General features: G+C 60.1%; 1 protein-coding gene across 1 annotated transcript; it reads right to left on the bottom strand.

The window, feature by feature from the left end:
• Nucleotides 1-425: 425 nt before the first annotated feature.
• NXPH4 (neurexophilin 4) lies at nt 426-21,852 on the bottom strand. Its single transcript, XM_036400000.2, has 2 exons — nt 21,769-21,852; nt 426-2,920 (listed from the first exon to the last, which is right to left on the bottom strand). Exons 1-2 carry the CDS (start codon nt 21,817-21,819, stop codon nt 2,153-2,155), a joined length of 819 nt encoding a protein of 272 aa, XP_036255893.1. The 5' UTR covers nt 21,820-21,852; the 3' UTR covers nt 426-2,152.
• Nucleotides 21,853-22,864: the final 1,012 nt, after the last annotated feature.

Here is a 22,864-nt window from a genome sequence, read left to right as displayed (position 1 = left end):
AAAGCACCCAAATGTGCCCCCATTGTGCCAAACCCAGAGTTGGCATCGCCCCCCCAGTGCCCCCCCAATATTGGGGGTCCTGCATGGACCCCCCCCCTCCCCCAGCTGCATTTGGGGGGGTCTCGGTGGGTGGGGAGGGGTCTTGATGGGTGGGGAGGGGTCTGGATGGGTGGGGAGGGGTCTCGGTGGGTGGGGAAGGGTCTTGATGGGTGGGGAGGGGTCTCGATGGGTGGGGAGAGGTCTGAATGGGTTGGGGAGGGGTCTTGATGGGTGGGGAGGGGTCTCGATGGGTGGGGAGGGGTCTCAATGGGTGGGGAGGGGTCTCGGTGAATGGGGAGGGGTCTCGATGGGTGTGGAGGGGTCTCGGTGAATGGGGAGGGGTCTCGATGGGTGGGGAGGGGGGGTCGGGACCCCCAGCACCAGTTGTACCCAATGGGGAGGGGCAGGGGTGGAGTTTTGGGGGGGTGGGGGGGTCTCAAGGGGTTTTGGGGGGGTAGGGGGGGGTCTCAAGGGGTTTTGGGGGTTCGGGATTCCCAGTGCTGCAGTGATGGGGTGTCAGTGGAGGAGGGGGCTGGGACCCCCAAAAACGGGTGTACCCCAATGATGGGGTCTCAATGGGGGACCCCAAAAACGGGTGTACCCCAATGATGGGGTCTCAATGGGGGACCCCAAAAACGGGTGTACCCCAATGATGACGTCTCAGGGGTTGGAGGTGACCCCCAAAAAACAAGGTGTACCCCAAAATGGGGGGCTGCAGTGATGGGGTCTCAATGGACAGGGGTACCCCAATGATGGGGTCTCAGGGGTGGAAGGGACCCCAAAAAACAAGGTGTACCCCAAAATGGGGGGCTGCAGGAATGGGTCTCAGGAAGTGGAGGGGACCCCCAGAACTGCCTGTACCCCAATGATGGGGTCTCAATGGGGACCCCCAGAACAGGTGTACCCCAGTTATGGGTCTCAGGGGATGGAGGGGACCCCCAGAACTACCTGTACCCCAAAATGGGGGGCTGAGGGATGGATGTGACCCCCAGAACTGCCTGTACCCCAAAATGGGGGGCTGAGGGATGGATGGGACCCCCGGAACTGCCTGTACCCCAAAATGGGGGGCTGAGGGACGGGTGGGACCCCCGGAACTGCCTGTACCCCATGATGCTGCAGGGGTGGGATGTAATTTTGGGGTGGAACCCGCAACCCCCAGCCCCAACTGAACCCCAATGTTGGGACAGCATTGGGTGGGGTCCAGGACCCCCAGCACCGCCTGCCCCACAAGCCAGCATGGAGTGATGAAGAGGAGGCTCCTGTGGGGGTGACAGGGACCCCCAAATGCCACCAGAACCCCCCTTATCCCCCTGTCCCGCTGCCATCAGCCAAAATGGGGATTTTCCTGCTGAAAATGGGGATTTTCCTGCTGGAAGTTGTAGTCGGGACCTTCTGCACCATCGATGCTGAGGAAGGAGATGAAGATGCAGGAGACCTTGAAGGTCAGAGTGAGGAAGAGGAGGCTCCTGTGGGTGCCACCAAACCACCCCTGTCCTACTCCCATCAGCCAAAATAGGGATTTTCTTGCTGAAAATGGGGGTTTTCTTGCTGAAAATGGGGATTTTCCTGCTGGAAGTTGTAGTCGGGACCTTCTGCACCATCGATGCTGAGGGAGGAGATGAAGATGCCGATGACCTTGAAGGTCACAGTGACGAAGAGGAGGCTGCAGTGGCGGTGACAGGGACCCCCAAATGACACCAACACCCCTCCTGCCCCGCTGCCATCAGCCAAAATAGGGATTTTCTTGCTGAAAATGGGGATTTTCTTGCTGAAAATGGGGATTTTCCTGCTGGAAGTTGTAGTTGGGACCTGCACCATCGATGCTGAGGGAGGAGATGAAGATGCCGATGACCTTGAAGGTCACAGTGATGAAGAGGAGGCTCCTGTGGGTGCCCCCAAACCCCTCCTGTCCTGCTCCCATCAGCCAAAATAGGGATTTTCTTGCTGAAAATTGGGATTTTCTTGCTGAAAATGGGGATTTTCCTGCTGGAAGTTGTAGTCGGGACCTTCTGCACCATCGATGCTGAGGGAGGAGATGAAGATGCCGATGACCTTGAAGGTCACAGTGATGAAGAGGAGGCTCCTGTGGGTGCCACCAAAACCCCTCCTGCCATCAGCCAAAATAGGGATTATCCTGCTGGAAGTTGTAGTCGGGACAGACCTTCTGCACCAGCTTGTAGTCGATGCTGAGGAAGGAGATGAAGATGCAGATGACCTTGAAGGGCTTGGAGCAGAGCCAGGCCGCGTGGCTCTGCGTGTGCTCGGTGAAGCAAACCTTGGAGGGGTCGTAGAGGCACGGCTTGTTCTTCCTGGCCCTGTTGGTTTTCTCGTACTCCACGTGGCAGTTGAGCGCCTTGGCCGGGCGCCCCTCGGGCAGGGTGCTCTGCTGGGCACGCGGAGCCGGGCCCGGCAGCGCTGGCACCACCACCTCGAAGCCCACGGCCTTGGAGGGCGGCACGATGCTGACGGAGACGTTGCCCAAGCTGGAGGAGTTGTGTCGGAAGTAGACGCTGAAGGTGCCGTTGATGTGGTCGACGATCTTGCCCGTCACCAGGAGGCTGAATTTGAGCGTTTTGATGTTGAAGTAGAAGTCGCCCCAGCCGAAAATCTTCTTGGCGCGGCTGGATTTGAGGCTGGGCTTGCGGTGCCCGCTGGGCTTCGGGGCTTCCAGGGACGTTTGGTTCTTCTGCCAGCGCCAGGGGCTGTGGGAGGCGCCCGCCGCGGTGCCCGTGCCCACCCTGGGCGGCTCTGCCGGGATCAGGTGCCCGGGGTTGAGCGCCGGGGGGTTCAGGGCGCCGTAGGGGACGTCCTTGAGGAGGCCCGAGGCGCCCATCTCCAGGTAGCCCAAGGCTTTGGGGATGTGGCCGCCGGCGCACACGGTCTGGGGGAGAGGGGAGAGCGTGTGAGCTGTGCTCGTGGCCTTCCTCATCCCTCTGTCTGCACCCTCCTCATCCTCTACAGCCTCATCCTCTACAGTCCCTTCCTCATCCCTCTGTCTGCACCCTCCTCATCCTCTACAGCCTCATCCTCTACAGCCCCTTCCTCATCCTTCTGTCTGCACCTTCCTCATCCTCCTCCATGCACCCTCCTCATCCTCTACCTACAGTCCCTTCCTCATCCCTCTGTCTGCACCTTCCTCATCCTCTATCTACAGCCCCTTCCTCATCCTTCTGTCCGCACCTTCCTCATCCTCTACCTACAGCCCCTTCCTCATCCCTCTATCTGCACCCTCCTCATCCTCTACCTACAGCCCCTTCCTCATCCTTCTGTCTGCACCTTCCTCATCCTCTACCTACAGCCCCTTCCTCATCCTCCTGCATGCATCCTGCTCCTCCTCTCCTTACTCCTCCCTCCTCATCCTCCCACCTGAACCCTCCTTGTCCTTCTGTCTGCACCCTCCTCATCCTCCTACCTACAGCCCTTTCCTCGTCACTCTGCCTGCACTCTCCTCATCCTCTCCTGCACCCTCCTCATCCTCCTGCCTACTTCTCCCTCCTCATCGTCTCACCTGAACCCTCCTCACCCCTCTGCCTGCTCCCTCCTCATCCTCCTGCATGAACCCTGCTCATCCTCCTTCCTGCACCCTCCTCATCCCTCTGCCTGCTCCCTCCTCATCCTCTACGTACTCCTCCCTCCTCCTCCTCCCTTCTGCACCCTCCTCATCCTCTTTCCTGCATCCTCCTCATCCTCTTACCTACTCCTCCTTCCTCATCTTTCCACCTGAACCCTCCCCATCCTCTTACCTACAGCCCCCTCCTCATTCTCCCACCTGAACCGTCCTTGTCCCTCTGCCTGCACCCTCCTCATCCTCCTGCATGAACCCTGCTCATCCTCCTTCCTGCACCCCCCTCATTCCTCCACGTGCACCCTCCTCATCCTCTACCTACCCCTCCCTCCTCATCCTCCTGCATGCACCTGCTCATGCACCTGAACCCTCCTCATTCTCCTGCTCACCCCTCTGCCTGCACCCTCCTCATCCTACAGCCCCTTCCTCATCCTCTTTCCTGCATCCTCCTCATCCTCCTACCTACTCCTCCCTCCTCACCCCTCTGCCTGCACTCTCCTCACCCTCCCTCCCCTGCACCTCTCTCCTCATCCTCTCACTTGCACCCTTCTCATCCTCTCCCACCTCCTCCCTCCTCATCCTCCTTCCTGCACCCTCCTCATCCTCTTCCTACTCTTCCCTCCTCATCCTCTTTTCTGCATCCTCCTCGTTCTCCTACCTACAGCCCCTTCCTCATCCTCCTTCCTGCACCCTCCTCATCCTCTTACCTACACCTCCCTCCTCATCCCTCTGCCTGCACCCTCCTCATCCTCTCCCACCTCGTCCCTCCTCATCCTCCTTCCCGCACCCTCCTCATCCTCTCCCTGCTCCTCCCTCCTCCTCCTCCCTCCTGCACCAGCTGGGCTGAGCCCCCCCCATCCCCTCCCCGAGCTCCCCCCCCAAGCAGATCCAGCTGCCAGCCCCAACCTGGGACCCCACCCTGTCCCTCACCCCCGCGCCCCCATCCTCATCCTCGCGGGGTGCCCGCCGTGCCCTCCTGCCCTGCCAGCTGCTGTGGCAGCCCCGGGCTCGTCAATCACTGTCACCCTGAGCTGCCCGGGGTCACCTGGAGCCCCGGAGGGGGAGTGGGGAGGGGGAGATGAGCAGAGGCAGCAGCTGGAGGGGCTGGGGGGGGGGGGGGGAACGTGGGAAATCGAGGCAGGCTCAGGGAATGGCTCCTGACACGGCTGGGGGTGATGCTGGCATCGCTCACCCCACAGGATGGCTCTCAATAAAATTAAATTTTATAATATAAAATATTATATAAAATATTGTATAACATCAAATATTTGGTTTAATATCGGTTTTAAAGATAAGAAAAATAAATCGAATTAAAAGAATGCAACAAAAATATTAATTTTAGAAAAATAAAATATTAATTTATAAAATAAAATATTTTATTAACCCTAACCCGCACCCCCATCCCCGCACCCCCATCCTGCACCCCCATCCCTGCACCCCCATTCCCGCACCCCCATCCTGCCCCCCCATCCTGCCCCCCATCCCCGCACCCCCATCCCCGCACCCCCGCTGCCCCCGGCTCTCTCCCAGCTCGCCGCTCATTTCTCCCTTATCTATTTTTCAACGCAGCTTCAAAGCCGGGCGCCCTCGCCAGCCGGAGAGGGAGGGCCAGGACCGGGATGGGGAAAGAACGAGGGCAGAGCGAGAGGGGGCACCCCCAAGCTGAGAGGGGTGGGCTCTGCACCCCATCTCTGCCCCCGGGACCCCTCACACCCCACTGGGAGCCCCCCAAATCCTCCCACACACCCCCAGCGAGGGTCTGGGGGCTGCAGCCCACGGGGATCGGGCACGGCAGCTCATCCTGCCGAGCCCCCACCCCCGGGAAGGGTTTCTGGAGGTTTCTGAGCTGAATTTCCATCTCAGCCAGGGCTGGCAGCCAAGGCCGGTCCCCGGCAGTGCCGCAGGTGCCTCTGCCCTTCCTCCCCTGCCTCAGTTTCCCTTTTCAATCCCGTCAGTGCGGGGTGAGGGGGGGGGGGTGATGGGGTTGGATTGGAAGAGGCTGAGATGGGAATGGATGGGAAGGGACAGGGAGGGACAGGGAGGGACAGGGAAGGGACAGAGATGGGACAGGGATGGGAGAGAAAAGGGACAGGGAGGGGACAGGGATGGGGACAGGGAGGGACAGGGAAGGGACAGAGATGGGACAGGGATGGGACAGGGAGGGACAGGGATGGGACAGGGATGGGGACAGGGATGAGACAGGGAGGGACAGGGAGGGACAGGGATGGGACAGGGAAGGGACAGGGATGGGACAGGGATGGGACAGGGAGGGGACAGGGAGGGGACAGGGATGGGACAGGAAGGGACAGGGAAGGGCAGGGATGGGAGAGAAAAGGGACAGGGATGGGACAGGGATGGGACAAGGAGGGACAGGGATGGGCAGGCAGCGGCAGCACAGGGGCACAGACAGACGGACGGACAGACGGACAGACAGACACTCGCTGTGCGACAGCGCCAGGGGCTGGGGGGGGGGGGGGTGGCACGGATAGACCAAACCCCCCCCATCCCTGCAGTAACAGCGGCGCCCCAACCCCTGCGGGCTCGGGGCCAGCTTGGCATCCCCCCAATCCCCCCAAGCCCTCCCCAGGAGCTGCTGCGGGATGGATGAAAGGGAATTGCAGAGCAGCGCTGCAGCCGGGAGCCATCGATTGCGGCACCGGCAGCGCGGGGCGACCCCCGCAGCCCCCGCCCAGCCCTGGGGGGCTGGGGGGGCCCGGAGCCTGCGGGGATGAGCACGAACGGGGAGGCTTCAGGGGAGCCAAGGTCACCCCCCTGTCGGCATTCAGGGCAGGTGCCCAACACCTCGCGTTAAATATTCATAATATTCGTGTTCGTGCTCCTGCTCGGTGCCTCCTGGCGGGGGGCAGACGTGCCCCTGAACCTCCTGGACACGCCTGGGGGGGATCTCAGTGCCCCTGAACCTCCTGGACACGCCTGTCCCCATCCCTGTCCCCATCCCTGTCCCCAGTGCCCCCGAACCTCCTGGACACGCCTTGGGGGGATCTCAGTGCCCCCAAACCCTCTGGACACATCCCATTTCCCATCCTGTCCCCATTATTACCATCATCCTGTCCCCATCCCTGTCCCCATCCCTGTCCCATCCCCTGTCCCCATCCATGTCCCCATCCCCTGTCCCCATCCCCATCCCCATCCCCTGTCCCATTCCCTGTCCCCATCCCCATCCCCATCTCCTGTCCCCATCCCCATCCCCATCCCCTGTCCCATTCCCTGTCCCCATCCCCTGTCCCCATCCCTGTCCCCATCCCTGTCCCATTCCCTGTCCCCATCCCCATCCCCATCTCCTGTCCCCATCCCCATCCCCATCCCCTGTCCCATTCCCTGTCCCCATCCCCTGTCCCCATCCCTGTCCCCATCCCTGTCCCATTCCCTGTCCCCATCACCATCCCCATCCCCTGTCCCCATCCCTGTCCCCATCCCCTGTCCCCATTCCTGTCCTCATCCCTGTCCCCATCCCTGTCCCCATCCCTGTCCCCAGTGTCCCCGACCCTCCTGGACGCGCCTCGGGGGGGTCTCAGTGCCGGCCCCTCCCACTCTGTTCTCAGCATTGCCCAGTGAGGGGCTCTGCTGCCACACGGGTCACCTGGGATGCTGCTATTCACTGTCACACGCACGGCTGCACCTGCACAGCCCCTCCTCATCCTCACCCTCATCCTCACCCTCATCCTCATCCTCATCCTCATCCTCATCCTCATCCTCATCCTCATCCTCATCCTCACCCCCTGCTCATCCTCACCCCTTGCTCATCTTCATTCTCATCCTCATCCTCATCTCATCCTCATCCTCATCTCATCCTCATCCTCACCCTCATCCTCATCCTCATCCTCATCCTCATCCTCATCCTCACCCTCTGCTCATCCTCATCCTCACCCCCCTCCTCATCCTCATCTTCACCCCCCTCCTCATCCTCACTCCCCATCCACATCCTCACCCCTTGCTCATCCTCACCCCCTCCTCATCCTCATCCTCATCCTCATCCTCATCCTCATCCTCATCCTCATCCTCACCCCCTCCTCACCCCTCTCCTCATCCTCATCCTCATCCTCATCCTCATCCTCATCCTCATCCTCATCCTCATCCTCATCCTCATCCTCGCCCCCTCCTCACCCCTCTCCTCATCCTCATCCTCATCCTCATCCTCATCCTCATCCTCATCCTCATCCTCATCCTCGCCCCCTCCTCACCCCTCTCCTCATCCTCACCCCCTCTCATCCTCATCCTCACCCCCCAGCACCAATCCATGGCTCGGCTGCTCTCCAGCCCCGCGTGCCCGCAGGCCCCGTGTGGCAGCCCAGGGGATGCGGGCAGGGCCGGCGGCAGCTGCGGAGGGCCCGGGGAAGGCTCTCGGTGCCTTCGGCATCAATTTGGTCTGGCAGGCCCGGCGCTGACGGCCGCTCACATCCCATTTGCTGCCGGGGCCAAGCGCCGGCAGCCGCTCCCCCGAGAGCCTCGGTCACCTTGGTGGAGGGGAGGGGAGCAGCAAGGGGGGGACAGGGGGGCTCGGATGGGCTGCTGGGGGTTGGGATGAGCTGCAGCACCCCGAGACAGGGGCTGGGAGTGATGGCAGAACAGCCCCAGCAGCGCTGGGGGAGCGGAGCCCCACAAGAGCCCCAGCAAAGGCCTCATTGCCACCGCCACCGCCTGTCCCTGCGCCAGCCTTGTCCCCATCTCTATTGCCAACCTGTTTCCATTCCTGCAGCCAGCCTGTGCCTGTCCCCATGGCCAGTCTGTCTCCATGCCCACCATCAGCCTGTTTCTGCTCCTAGCACCACCCTGTCCCCGTTATTACCACTACCTTGTCCCCATTAATGCCACCACCCTGTCCCCAATAATGCCATCAGTGTGTTCCTGTCCCTACCACCACCCTGTCCCCCTTAATACCACCACCCTGTCCCCAGTAATGTCACCATCCTGTCCCCATTAATGCCACCACTCTGTCCCCATTAATGCCACCAGCCTGTCCCTGTCCCTACCACCATCCTGTCCCCATTAATGCCACCAGCCTGTCCCTATCCCTACCACCACCCTGTCCCCATTAATGGCATCAGTGTGTTCCTGTCCCTACCACCATCCTGTCCCCATTAATACCACCACCCTGTCCCCAGTAATGTCACCATCCTGTTCCCATTCATACCATCAGCCCGTCCCCATTAATGCCACCACACTCTCCCTGTCCCTACCACTACTCTGTCCCCATTAATGCCACCAGCCTGGCCCTGTCCCTACCACCACCCTGTCCCCATCAATGCCGTCAGCCTGTCCCCATTTTTGTCACCACCCTGTCACCATCATTACCCCCACACTGCCCCCATTCATACCACCAGCCTGTTTTTGTCCCTACCACTAGCTTGTCCCCATTGTTGCCACCACCCTGTCCCCATCCCTACCATCATCCTGTCCCCATTATTATCACCACATTGCCCCCATTAATACCACCAGCCTGTCCTCATGAATACCACCACCCTGTCCCCATCCCCTTTCCCACCCTGTCCCCATTATTGCCACCACCCTGTCCCCATCCCCTTTCCCACCCTGTCCCCATTATTGCCACCACCCTGTCCCCATCCCCTTTCCCACTCTGTCCCCATTATTGCCACCACCCTGTCCCTATCCCTACCATCATCCTGTCCCCATTAATCCCGTCACCCTGTCCCCATGAATCCCACCAGCCTGTCCCCATTCATACCACCAGCCTGTCCCTGTCCCTACTGCCACCATCCTGTCCTACCCATTATTGCCACCAGCCTGTCCCTGTCCCTACCCTGTCCCCATCCCCACCACCACCCTGTCCCCACTAGTACCATCAGCCTGTCACTGTCCCACCACCACCCTGCCCCCATTTTTGCCACCACCCTGTCCCCATTATTACCACCCTGTCCCCATTAATATCACCACCCTGTCCCAATTATTACCATTATCCTGTCCCCATCCCTGTCCCCATTAATACCATCACCCTGTCCCCATTATTACCCATCCTGTCCCCATCCCCTTTCCCATCCTGTCCCCACCCTGTCCCCATCCCTGTCCCCATCACCCTGTCCCCACCCTGTTCCCATTAATACCACCAGCCTGTTTCGGTCCCTACCCTGTCCCTATTATTACCACCACTCTGTCCCCATCCTCTTTCCCACCCTGTCCCTACCCCTGTCCCCACCCTGTCCCCATCCCCTTTCCCACCCTGTCCCCATTCCCTGTCCCCATCCCTGTCCCCACCCTGTCCCCACGCTGTCCCCATCCCCTTTCCCCATTCCCTGTCCCCATCCCCTTTCCCACTCTGTCCCCATCCTCTTTCTCATCCTGTCCCCATCCTGTCCCCACCCTGTCCCCACCCTGTCCCCATGCCCTTTCCCCATTCCCTGTCCCCATTCCCTGTCATCCTCCCCCTCTCCCTTTCTCGTGGTTCTCCCTCTCTCCCCACGGCCGCGGGCTCATCCCATCCTCTCCCCTGTCACCCCGCCGCCTTCGTTAGCACCAGGAGATTAATTGGAGGTGCAGAGCGACAATTCCCGCGGGGCCGCTCCCCCCGGCAGCCTCGGCCCGGGGCGCCGTGGCATTTCCAAAGGTTAGCAGCAAACAAGGTGCCTCTGACAGCTCCCATTCATCTCCCGCTGCTGCTGCGGCTCCGCGGGGCTGCGGGAGCCGCCCGGCGAGCCCAGGCGTGGCCGGGAGGGTGAGGATGATGGGGGAGATGAAACAGGAAGGACTTAAATGTAGGATTGTCGGGCAAAAGGTTTGTGAGATTATGGAAATGATAAGAGAGATTGAAAGGAAAGCGAGTTTAGGTGAGGCAGGGTGGTCACGGACGGACGGACACACAGATGGACAGGTGGAGTGTTGGGGGAGATGAAACAGGAAAAATTTATAAATAGGAAAGCCTGGCAAAAGATTTGGAGAATATGGAAATTATAAACGAGATTGAAATGAAAGTTTAGGTGAGCCAGGATGGACAGACACACAGACAGACACACAGACAGACAGGTGAGGATGTTGGGGAAGATGAAACAGGAAAGCCTCATAAATATAATTGTCTGGCAAAACATTTTGAGGATATGGAAATGATAAGCGAGATTGAAGTGAAAGCAAGTTTAGGTGAGCCAGGATGGATCACGGATGGACGGACACACAGACAGACACACAGACACACAGACAGGTGAAGATGTTGGGGGAGATGAAACAGGAAAGCCTCATAAATATGATTGTCTGGCAAAACATTTTGAGAATATGGAAATGATAAACGAGATTGAAGTGAAAGCAAGTTCAGGTGAGCCAGGGGGCTCACAGACAGACAGACAGACACACAGACAGACACACAGACAGACAGGGGAGATGAAACAGGAAAGCCTTGTAAATACGATTGTCTGGCAAAAGATTTTTGCGATTATGGAAATTATAAGTGAGATTGAAATGAAAGCAACCGGAGGGGGATCACAGACAGACAGACACACAGACAGACGGGTGAGGATGATGGGGGAGATAATGGACTATAGACTTATAATGGAAACGATATTGAGATTGAAAGGAAAGCAAGTTTAGGTGAGCCGGGGGGTCACAGACAGACAGACAGACAGGTGAAGTGTTGGGGGAGATGAAACAGGAAAGCCTTGTAAATATGATTGGCAAAAGATTGTGAGAATATGGAAATTATAAGCGAGATTGAAGTGAAAGCAAGTTTAGGTGAGCCAGGACGGACAGACACACAGACAGACAGGTGGAGTGTTGGGGGAGATGAAACAGGAAAGCCTTATAAATATGATTGATTCTGAGAATATGGAAACTATAAGAGAGATTGAAATGAAAGCAAGCTTTGAGATCCCTCAGTTACTGAACAACAGGAAAACAATGGTGTGGCCGGCTGAAGGTGATCCCCTTTTGGTGGAACAACACCCTCTGCTTGCAGACAGCTCCAAGGGGCAGAGCAGACCCTGCTGGCTTGGCAGAAGGGGCCCAAAGAGGAGTTTGTAGGGTTTAAAATGTAACCCAGTGTGGTAATGTAATGATTCTTACAGGCTGTGTGCAAATGCTGTAGGATTTGTATCTTGGACTAGATTGGTGAGTGAGAATTAGAATATTCAGCACAGAAGAAGATTTATTGTGTTGTAATGGGAACCTCACGCTCTTACCTCTCTTACCCTTTTACTCTCTTACCTTTTTACTCCATTACTCTCTGACCCTCTCATCCTCTCTACCCCTCTCTCCTCTCATTCCTGCTCCAGCTGTGCCTGGCAGCTCCCAGCAGGGTCCCTGCACTCGGCCCTTTGCAATGAACCCCAAATTCCACACCCTGGCTTCAGAGATCTCTCGTGTGTACACACGCAGTGACACACATGTAGTGACACGGACACGGTGACACACACATGGTGACATGCACGGTGACACACACACAGTGACACGCACACATGGTGACACACATGTAGTGACACACACACAGTGACACGCACACAGTGACACGCACATGGTGACATGCACGGTGACACACACACAGTGACACGCACACATGGTGACACACATGTAGTGACACGCACACAGTGACACGCACATGGTGACATGCATGGTGACACACACACACAGTGACACGCACACATGGTGACACACACAGAGAAGGGACACCCCAATATTGGGATGGGAACCCCTAACATTGGCCAGGCATCCCAAACACCAGGATGGGCACCCCAAATACCAGAATAGGCAACCCCAGCGCAGAGAAGGGACACCCCAATATTGGCATGGGCACCCCAAACACCAAGGTGGGCACCCCAGAACCAGGATGGGCACCCCAGAACCAGAATGGGCACCCCAAATCCAGAATAGGCAACTCCAGCACAGAGAAGGGGTGCCCCAATATTGGAATGGGCACCCTGAACACCAGGATGGGCACCCCAGTATTGGGATGGGCACCCTGAACACCAGGATGGGCACCCCAATATTGGGATGGGCACCCCCAGCACCAGAACAGGTGAATCTGACACCAGCACCTCCTCAGCCAGAGGAGTCTGGATGAGCTCACCAAAGCCAAATCCAACAAATTCACCAAATTCACCAAATCCACCAAATCCAACCAAACCCAAACAAACCCACCAAATTCACCCAAATACAACCAACTCCACCCAAAGCCACCAAATCCAATCAAATCCACCAAATCAAACCAACTCCAACCAAACCCACCAAATTCACCAAATTCACCAAATCCAACCAAATCCACCAAATCCAACCAAATTCATCTAATCCACCAAACCCACCAAATTCACCAAATCCAACCAAACCCACCAAGTCCACCCAAATCCAACCAAATCCACCAAATTCACCAAACCCACCAAATTCGCCAAACCCACCAAATGCACCAAATCCAACCAAATCCACCAAATTCACCAAACCCACCAAATCCACCAAATCCAACCAAACTCCAACCAAACCCACCAAACCCACCAAATCAACAAAATCAACCAAATCAACCAAACCCACCAAATCCAACCAAATCAACCAAATCAACCAAACCCATCAAACCCACCAAATCAACCAAACCCACCAAATCCAACCAAATCAACCAAATCCACCCAAATCCACCCAAATCCACCCAAACCCACCAAACCCACCAAACCCACCAAATCCAACCAAACCCACCAAATCCAACCAAATCAACCAAACCCACCAAACCCACCAACTCCAACCAAATCCACCAAATCCAACCAAACTCCAACCAAACCCACCCCGGGGTCCTTCCAGCCCCGTGCTGGGGTCCCACTCCCGGTGACAGCGTCGTGCCCAAGCCCCGGTGTCACCTGGAGCAGGACCAGGGCCCTCAGGGGGCCAGGGGGGATCAGCTTTGGATCAGCTGTGCCCTCACTCCCCAAACATTCACCTTGCTCCTCGCTGACAGGAAAAAAAAATAAATATGCAAATGTTGGAGCTTTATTAACGGGCTCGGCACGCGCTGGCTAATAAATATTTCATAGCCCGAGTAGGACTTTTTTTTTCTCTCCCTCCTCCTTCTTTTTTTTTTGTTTCGGTTCCTTTTCCCTGTCACTCGTTTCCTGCCTTTTCTTTTCCTCAGCCGTTTGTTTTATTTATTTATTACTTTTAAGGGCTTCGCGGTGAGGTAGGAGCTGGGGAAAAAAAAATAAAATAAATAAATGTACAAGCCGAGTTTCTCCCCCCACGGGTGAAAAAGGGAAAAGTGCTGTTAAGAGCAAAGGAAAAAAATATAATAGAAGGGAGGAGACGGCGGCAGGCAAAGGATTCGGGGCTTGTGTGACTCATTGGGCTGGAGGAGAAAAGGGAATGAATGGGAAAACAGGAGATAAACGGAGAGGGAGGGGGAAAGGGGGTGTGGGAGGGGGGCAGCAGCCGGCACAGAGGGGACACGGGGGTGGCAGGGGACGGGGACGTTGGGTGGCTGTCACCCAGCAGCTCCCTGAGCTGAACAACAGGCCTGGAACAGCCCTGGTTGAATCTGGGGGGCGCCCAGCTCCTTGTGGGGGTCCCTGGTGGGGGGGGGGGGGGGGGGGTCCTCATGGTCACCCCCCTGAGGAGGACGTGGGGACAGGGGCAGCTCAAGGGGATGGCGTGGGGAGGAGGAAATGCAGCCAGCAGGGATGGGTCCCACGTCATTCCCACGTCCCCAGCACCAGGGATGGGCCCCAGGATGCTCCTGCCTCAGTTTCCCTCCAGCAGAACAAGATCCCTCAACGTCTCTTCCATGGTGACAGCAGAGAGGCAGCAGCTTCACCTGAATCCCCCAAAATTGGGGGGACAGGGGCAGCTCATGGGGATGGCGTGTGGGGACAAGGGAGTACAGCCAGGTCCCACATCCCTCCCACATCTCCAGCATCAGGGATGGCCCCACAGGATGCTCCTGCCTCAGTTTCCCCCAAGCAGAACAAGATTTCTCTACCCCTCTTCATGGTGACAGCAGAGACGCAGCAGCTTCACCCGAATCCCCCAAAATATGGGGGACACAGGGAGCTCATGGTGTGGGGACAAACAGCCAGCAGGGATGGGTTCCACATCATTCCCACATCCCCAGCACCAGGGATGGGCCCCAGGATGCTCCTGCCTCAGTTTCCCCCCAGCAGAACCAGATCCCTCTACCCCTCTCCCAGCTCTTCAGCAGAAACGCAGCAGCTTCACCCGAATCCCCCCCAAAATCGGGGCACCCCAAACCCTCAGTAACTCATCCCCCACCTCCTGCCCCCCCCCCCCCAGGCACCCCCCAGCCCTTCCCTCAGCGTTTCACTTTATTATTGCAATAAATGTAGCCATAAAAGTGGCAGGTATTGGCGCTCGCAGAGATCGCTGCTCCCGAGCTATGGAAATGTAATTTCCAGTGTGCCCGGGAAATTTTATAAGATCGTATCAGGAGGGATCATAAATCCCAATCCCAGCCCCCCCACAACCTCCCTGGATGAGGCAGGGCCACTGAGAAGGTCACCAGAGGGGGGGGGAAATGCCAGGTTGTCCCCTGGGTGTCACCTGCAGACCCTCCTGACATCCCCAGTGCCAGCTGGGATCTGTCCCCCCACAGGAATCGGGGGGCACCAGCAAAGTCCCCAAAGTAAATTTTGATTAAAACCCTCCAAGAGACCCCTCAGGAGTGCTGGGGGGGTCATAAGGACCATGACCCACCTCGGCCAGGGGCTGGGTGCCACCAGGACCCCCCTGGTGCCCTCCTGGTGCCCCCCAGGTTTGGATTTTCAGCCCCGTTTTCACCTCACGGTGGATTTTGGTTAAAACCCTCCAAGAGAAGCCCTCAGGAGCATTGAGGGGTCACAAGGAGTGACCAGGGGCTGGCGGCCACCAGGAGCAGGGCACAGAGTGTCCCTGCACCCCCTGGCACCCCTCTGGTGCCCCCCAGGGTTGGACTCAGCCCCGTTTTCACCCCATGGTGGACTTGGATTAAAACCCTCCAAGAGATCCCTCAGGAGTGCTGGGGACCCTCTGGGGTCACAAGGACCATGACCCACCCCAGCCAGGTGCTGGAGGCACCAGGACCAACTGAGACCCCCCTGAGACCTCCCTGGCACCCCCTGGGACCCTCCTGGTGCCCCCCAGGTTTGGATTCAGCCCCGTTTTCACCCCACATCAAACTTTGACTAAAACCCTCCAAGAGACCCTTCAAGAAACCCCACCAGGAGCACTGGGGACCCTTTGGGGTCACAAGGAGCGTGACCCACCTCAGCCAGGTGCTGGCTGCCACCAGGACCCCCCCCAAGACCCCCCTGGCACCCCCCTGGCACCCCCCTGGTGCCCCCCAGGTTTGGATTCAGCCCCATTTTCACCCCACAGCAAACTTTGATTAAAACCCTCCAAGAGACCCCTCAGGAGCACTGGGGACGCTCTGGGGTCACAAGGACCATGACCCACCTCAGCCAGGTGCTGAGTGCCACCAGGACCCACCTGGGACCCCCCTGGCACCCCCCTGGTGCCCCCCAGGTTTGGATTCAGCCCCATTTTCACCCCACAGTGGATTTGGATTAAAACCCTCCAAGAAACCCCACCAGGAGCACTGGGGACCCTCTGGGATCACAAGGAGCGTGACCCAGCCCAACCAGGTAGAGCAGGGCACAGAGTGTCCCTGATCCCCCCTGGCACCCCCTGGCACCCTCCTGGTGCCCCCCAGAGCTGAATTCAGCCCCATTTTCACCCCACATCAAACTTTGATTAAAACCCTTCAAGAGACCCCAGCAGGAGCACTGGGGACCCTCTGGGGTCACAAGGACCCTGACCCCAATCAGGGGCTGGCGGCCACCAGGAGCAGGGCACAGAGTGTCCCTGCACCCCCTGGCACCCCCTGGCACCCCCTGGCACCCCCAGGGTTGGACTCAGCCCCGTTTTCCTCGCACAGGTGCCAGGTGAGGTTTGGCTGCAGCTCCTCTGCCCCGAGGGGACAATGGGGACAACGAGAGGGGCACCCCCGGTGTGACACCAACTCTGGGTGGCACAGGGGATCTGGGGATTGATTTGGGATTATTTGGGATTGATTTGGGACTGATTTGGGGTTGATTTGGGATTGATCTGGGATTTTTTTGGGATTGATTTGGGATGATTTAGAATTGATTTGGGATTGATTTGGGATTGATTTGGGGTTGGTTTGGGGTTTATTTGGGTTTGATTTGGAATTGATTTGGGATTGATTTGGGACTAATTCGGGATTCATTCAGGATTGATTCAGGACTGATTTGGCACTGATTTGGGGTTGATTTGGAATTTATTTGGGGTTGATTTGGAATTGATTTGGAATTGATTTGGAATTGATTTGGGATTATTTGGGTTTGATTTGGAATTGATTTGGGATTTATTTGGGTTTGATTATGGATTCATTCAGGATTCTTTCAGGACTGATTTGGGATTGATTTGGGTTTGATTTGGAATTGATTTGTGATTGATTTGGGATTTATTCGGGATTGATTTGGGACTAATTTGGGATTGGTTTAGGATTGATTTGGGATGGATTCCCTGCTCTGTTCCTCCACAATGACTTTCCTTTTGCAACAGGGAAAAAAAAAAAAGCGGGGAGGGGAGGGAGGGGGGCCCGGGGATGTGATTATTCCTTCAGCAGCAATCCAAGCGGCAGCAGAGGAAGCTTCATCTTTCCTGGGCCATTTACCTCCAAAGCTGAGCCAGGCACCGCGGCGAGGCTGGAGCTGGGCCAGGCTGGAGGCTGGGGGGGGGCTCAGCTCGGTGTCACCCCCACATTTGGGTCACCGGCTGCGGGGGCTCCTTGAGAGGATGCAGAAAGGGCGGGCAAAGTCATTAATGAGGGAGTGTTAATTGGCAAGGGTGTGATGATTGGCGGTGGGGGCTCAGCTGTGCTGTCCCCCCCCCCCCCCCACCTCCTCCCCATCCTGGCCACCTCTGCCAATCCCCAGAGGAAAAATGGCAATTAAAAATAGGGAAAAGCAATAAAAGCGGACCAGATCGGCACCGGGGAGAGCAGGGGTGGGTGGGTCTGGCTGGGGGGCACCCAGGGGTGCCCCCCCTTCCCCAGCCGCTGCTCCCCCCCCTCGCCGAGGCTGCGCCAGCCACGCTCCAGGCTCCAGCCTTATTGAATCTCCCAGCTTGGGGTGCAAAGGGCACCAGAGGGAAGAGTTATTAAAAAAAGGGAAATGAGTCGCTTGGAAACCTTCTTTCGGAATAACACTGTGTGTTTGTTTGGCGATAGATTAGCTCAGCCATGCTGAGCACACACGGCACCCGCCGCAACGGCGGCCCCGGCTCGGGGAGCTGCAGGAACGGCACCGGGGGGTGCACGGGGCCCATCCCGGCACCGGGGGGTGCATGGGGCCCATCCCAGTACCGGGACATGCATGGGGCCCATCCCGGCACCGGGGTGTGCACGGGGCCCATCCCGGTACCAGGGGTTGCACGGAGCCCATCCCGGTACCGGGGGGTGCATGGGGCCCATCCCGGCCTGGTGGGCACAGGAACGGCCCCGGGGGATGCACGGAGCCCATCCTGGCCCCAGGGGTTGCCTGGAGCCCATCCCGGCCTTATGGGCATGCACGGGGCCCATCCCGGCCTTATGGGCATGCACGGAGCCCATCCCGGCCCCGGGGGATGCACGGGGCCCATCCCGGTACCGGGACACACCCGGAGCCCATCTCGGTACCGGGGGCACCGGGGGTTCAGCCAGCACCCAGAGCTCAGCACCCCCAGGCACCCCCGACCCCACACAAACCCCACATCCTCCCTCCCCTGGCCCCAAACGTGCTGCACACCTCCGAGCCCGAATTTCGGGTGAATTCTCCCCAAAACCGGGAGCTGGGGAGGCGGAATTGGGGTGTCCTTGTGCGGAACGGGCTGGCAGCAGCTGCCGAGAGCGAAACCATCTGTCGGCAGCCCAGGAGGCACCTCCGGGGTGACAGCAAGGGACAAAGTGGATGAGTTTGGCGTCGCAGGCCACCCACACGGCAGAGCGAGGCAGGATTGGCCTGCAAAGGGTTAATCCGGGAAGGGAAAAGCTGCCAGCAACGCTCAGGTGCTTCTCAGCCAGCCGGATCTGCCTGCAAAGGGTTAATTTGGGAAGGAAAAAGCTGCCAGCAACGCTCAGGTGTTCACAGAGGGAAACTGAGGCACGGGGTGTGGCCAGGCCCATCCCGGCACGGAGCGGGGTGAGGAAGGACAGACGGACATCGCCGTGTCCGTCCTGCCGAGGCGCTCAGCCATCCCGCCGCGCCTCAATCCCGCCCGTTTTGCCCGATCCTGCCCGATCTTGCCCAATTCCTCCTCCGCCGAGTCCTGCCCAGGCCCGGGTGGGGTCACCCCATGCCAGGGGCACCCAGGGTGGCACCGGGGGCTGCTCAGAGAACGAGCCCGAGGCACAGCCCGGGGGCCTGGGGGGCCTGGGGGGCCTGGGGGGGCTGAACCCCTCGGCTGCACCCCTCGGGAGCCCAAAATTTAATTTTGTATGAATAGAAAAGAATGGAATGGATGGAAATAAGGCTGGGGAGGGAGGGGGCGATCAGAGGGGGGGTCGTGCCTCTGCCAGCAAGGGTGGGGGGCCTGGGGGGGACCCCCAGAGTGGGAGCAGTGGGATGGGCGGGTTCGTCCGTCCAGTTTTGGGTCGAGCCCAAAATGCCAATGGCACCCAGGTGGCACCGCCAGCAGAGCCAGGGCACGGGGGTGACATCCCGGGGGTCCCCACACTTCAGGGGTCTCACAGCTCGGGGGTCCCCACACCCTGGGGTCTCCACAGGCTGGGAGTCCCAAACCTCGGGGGTCTCACACCTCGGGGGTCCCCACACTTCAGGGGTTTCACCTCGGGGGTCTCACACCTTGGGGGTCTCACACACCTGGGGGGTCTCCCCCACACCCTGAGGGTCTCCACATGCTGGGGGTCCCACAACTCGGGGGTCCCCACACCGGGGGTTTCTGCACGGGGGTCCCCACATCCTGGGCTTCCACACCTCGGGGGTCCCACACTTTTGGGGTCCCACACCTTGGGGGTCCCACACTTTTGGGGTCCCACACTCTGAGGGTCTCACACACCCTGGGGGTCTCCCCCACACCCTGGGGGTCTCCACATGCTGGGGGTTCCCACATCCTGGGGTCCCACACCTCGGGGTTCCCCACACCCTGGGGTCCCCCCACCCACCCAGTTCCCTCCTGACCCCCAAAAGACCCCGGCAAAGTTTCTCCCCAAGAGTCCCGAAGAGCCGCGGGGCACGAATGGCTCCGGTGCCCCTCCCTGGCACTCGGTGGGCACCGGGCTGGGCAGACCCCGGCCCCCGCACCCCAAACGGGTCAGGGGGTCCTGGACCCTCACCCCAAACGAATCAAAGCATCTCCCTGGAGCTTCCTGCGCCCCTCACGCCCACCCCATGCCCCGAGCCACATCCGTGCCCCCCTCCCCAAATTGGAGCCCCCCCCCCCTCAGCACCGCTGCTCGTGTGGGTGGGGCAGGGTCCGGGGGGGGGGGGGGCCAGGGCAGCGCCCCGCTCCGGATTTGATCAAAACAAACCCATTTATCTTGAAGCAGCTCCAGCACCGACAGATGCTCCGCAATGGATGGACACGGGGAAAGGAGGAGGGTGGGGGGGTCACGCCGAGCCGCCCCCGCACTCGGGCACACGTCCCGCCCCCCCCCCCCCCTCCAGGGACAGACGGACGGACGGACAGACAGACGGACAAGTTACAGGAGGCTTTGCCTTGGGGGGGTCGCGTGGTGCAGAGAGGAGGAGGAGGGTGAGGGAGGGGAGAGAGGAGGGGGGGGGGGGGTCGGTCCCTGATGTGCATCCAATTCCCGAGAGGGAATTGACTCGTTTGATTTTATTCATGAAACACAGAAAGTAAAAAAAAAAAAAAAATGGAGCGTCGGGAAATCTGATCTGATCTGCCGGGGGATGAGCGCGACCCCCTCCCACCCGACACCCCCTCCCCTCCACTCCTGACCATCACAGCCCCCCCCTCCCCGTTCCAGGATGTGGGGGGGACACGATTGGGGACGGGGGGACATCGCTGGGGGGGGGGGGGGGGGGTCGGGGTCTCTGCGGCTGCAGCCGCTCCTCAGCTCCCACCGAGCAGCAAAAGGGGGGGGGGGGGGGGTCCCCCAAACCCCCCCCCCCCACCCCACAGACCCCCGTGAGTTCTCCCCATGGTTGGGGGGCTCTGGGTGAGGTGGGAGAAGCCCCCCCCAACCCCCCCCAAATCCGTGCAGGAGTCGGGACGGGGATGAGGCGTCACCTCCGCAGGTGATTTTGGGGTTCGCACACAGAACAGCTGGGGACCCCCCCCGCCCCAAATCCTGCATGGGGTCCCCAGCACGGTGGGGGGGTCCCCCTGCTGCTCCCCACCCCCCCCCCCCATCCCATTCCCAGGTGTGCTGCAGGTGCGGGGTGCGGGACAAGGGGTCCCCAGAACCCCCCTCGGGCAGGGGGGGCAGCGGCTCCGACCCCCCCCGACCCCCCCCAAATCCGTGGCCGCCCCCAGGCTCCGTCTCGCTGCCCCCCCCCCCCCCCCCCCGCACCTGCCAGACGGCGCCTCCCGCGCTCTGCAATGGGGGGGGGGGGCAGGAAAACAAAACTGGGGGGGCTTCACCCCTATGGGACCCCCCCCCCGACACCACAACTCCGGGACAGCCCCGCGTCCCCCTCCAGCTTGGGGTGAGGGGAGGGGGGTGCAGGACCCCCCCATAAAACTCTCACATTCACCCCCCCCGCTCAGTGTCTGCTGGACCCCCCCCCCCCCAAATCTCCGCTCATTCCGTGACTGCCACAGCCCCCCCTCAATGCACGACCTCCCCCCAAAAACCTGCACGAACCTCCCCCCTCCTCGCCAGGACCCCCCGGATTTCTCCTGCACCCCCCAAGTCACGCTTGAACCCCCCCCCCAAACCTCCGTTCTTTCCGTGACTGCCACGACCCCCCCCAAAACCGGACCCCTAAATCTGCACGACCCCCCCAAAAATCTCCACGCCCCCCCCTCGCCAGGACCCTCTGGATTTCTCCTACACCCCCCAATAACTGCACGACCCCCCCAATGCATGACCCCCCCCCAAAAATCTCCACGACCCTTCCTCGCCGGGACCCCCCCGGATTTCTCCTGCACCCCCCAATAATGCACGACCCCCCCTCAATTTCCGCCCCTGCCCGGTAGCCGCGCACCCCCCCCCATGGTCCCGGTGGTCCCGGTGGTCCCGGAGCCCCCCCCGGTACCTGCAGCAGCAGCAGCCCGGGCCCGAGCAGGGGCAGGCGGCGGCGGAGCATCGCGGGGCTCCGGGAGAACCGGCGGCCCCGGTGATGATGAGGATGATGATGATGATGATGATGAGGGGCGGCGGGAAGAAAGTTGGAGACTTGCGGGGCCGGGCGGTGCCTCGGCGGCGCCGCCAATCCCGACCGGCGGCGGGGACCGGGGGTGGGGGGGAACCGGGGGGAGGCGGCTCCGGGACCCCGCACCGGCCCCGCCAGCAGCGGAGGCTCCGCCACGGAGCGGGGACGGGGGCGAGGGGCGAGGGGCGAGGGGCGAGGCCGAGGTGCCCGCGACCCCCCCCACCCCGGCCGGCAGCTTGGGGGACCCCCCCCCTTCTTTTCCATCACCTCGGGGTACCCCTGGTGCTGCCCCCTTTTCTCCACCACCTCGAGGGGTGCTCCTGGTGCTCCCCCCCCTCTTCTTCATCACCTCTTCATCATCCCGGGGTGTCGCCGGTCCTGTCCCCATCCTCTTCTTCATCACCTCGGGGTGCCCCCAGCTGTGCCCCCCCTCTTCTCCACCACCTCGGGGTGTTCCTGGTGCTCCCCCTTTTCTCCACAACCTCGGGGTGCCCCTGGTGTTGCCCCCCGCCTCCTTCAGCATCCCGGGGTGCCCCTGGTGCTGCCCCCATCCTCTTCTTCACCACCTCGGGGTGCCCCGGGTGCCCCCCCTTTTCTTCATCACCTCGAGGTGCCCCTGGTGCTGCCCCTCTTCTTCATCACCTTGGGGTGCTCTCCCCCCTCTTCTCCATCACCTCGGGGTGCCCCTGGTGCCCCCCCCGCTTCCTTCATCACCTCTGGGGGTGCTCCTGGTGCCCCCCCCTTTTCTCCACCACCTCGGGGTGCCCCCGGTCCCCCCCTCGCCTCCTTCAGCATCCCGGGGTGCCCCTGATGCTCCCCCCCCTCTTCTCCATCACCGTGGGGTGCCCCTGGTTCCCCCCCACAACTCTCCTCCATCACCTCGGGGTACCCCCGATCCTGCCCCCCCTTTCTCGGAGCCCCCCCCAGGACACCCCGCTCCTGCCCCCCGATCCAGGACACCCCGAGGTGCCCCCCCCTC

Source organism: Molothrus ater, chromosome 30 (assembly GCF_012460135.2).
Source record: "Molothrus ater isolate BHLD 08-10-18 breed brown headed cowbird chromosome 30, BPBGC_Mater_1.1, whole genome shotgun sequence".
NCBI lineage: Eukaryota > Metazoa > Chordata > Aves > Passeriformes > Icteridae > Molothrus > Molothrus ater.
Note: the sequence above shows the minus strand (reverse complement) of the source record. Positions and strands in the feature narration are given on the sequence as shown.

What these genes read in the sequence shown, in the direction of transcription:
- NXPH4 (XM_036400000.2), bottom strand. Translation starts at nt 21,819, where the DNA reads ATGCTCCGCCGCCGCCTGCCCCTGCTCGGGCCCGGGCTGCTGCTGCTG. An exon ending in CCGGGCTGCTGCTGCTGCAG is followed by an intron (nt 2,921 to 21,768) that starts GTACCGGGGGGG and finishes CCTCTCCCCCAG; the next exon opens with ACCGTGTGCGCCGGCGGCCA.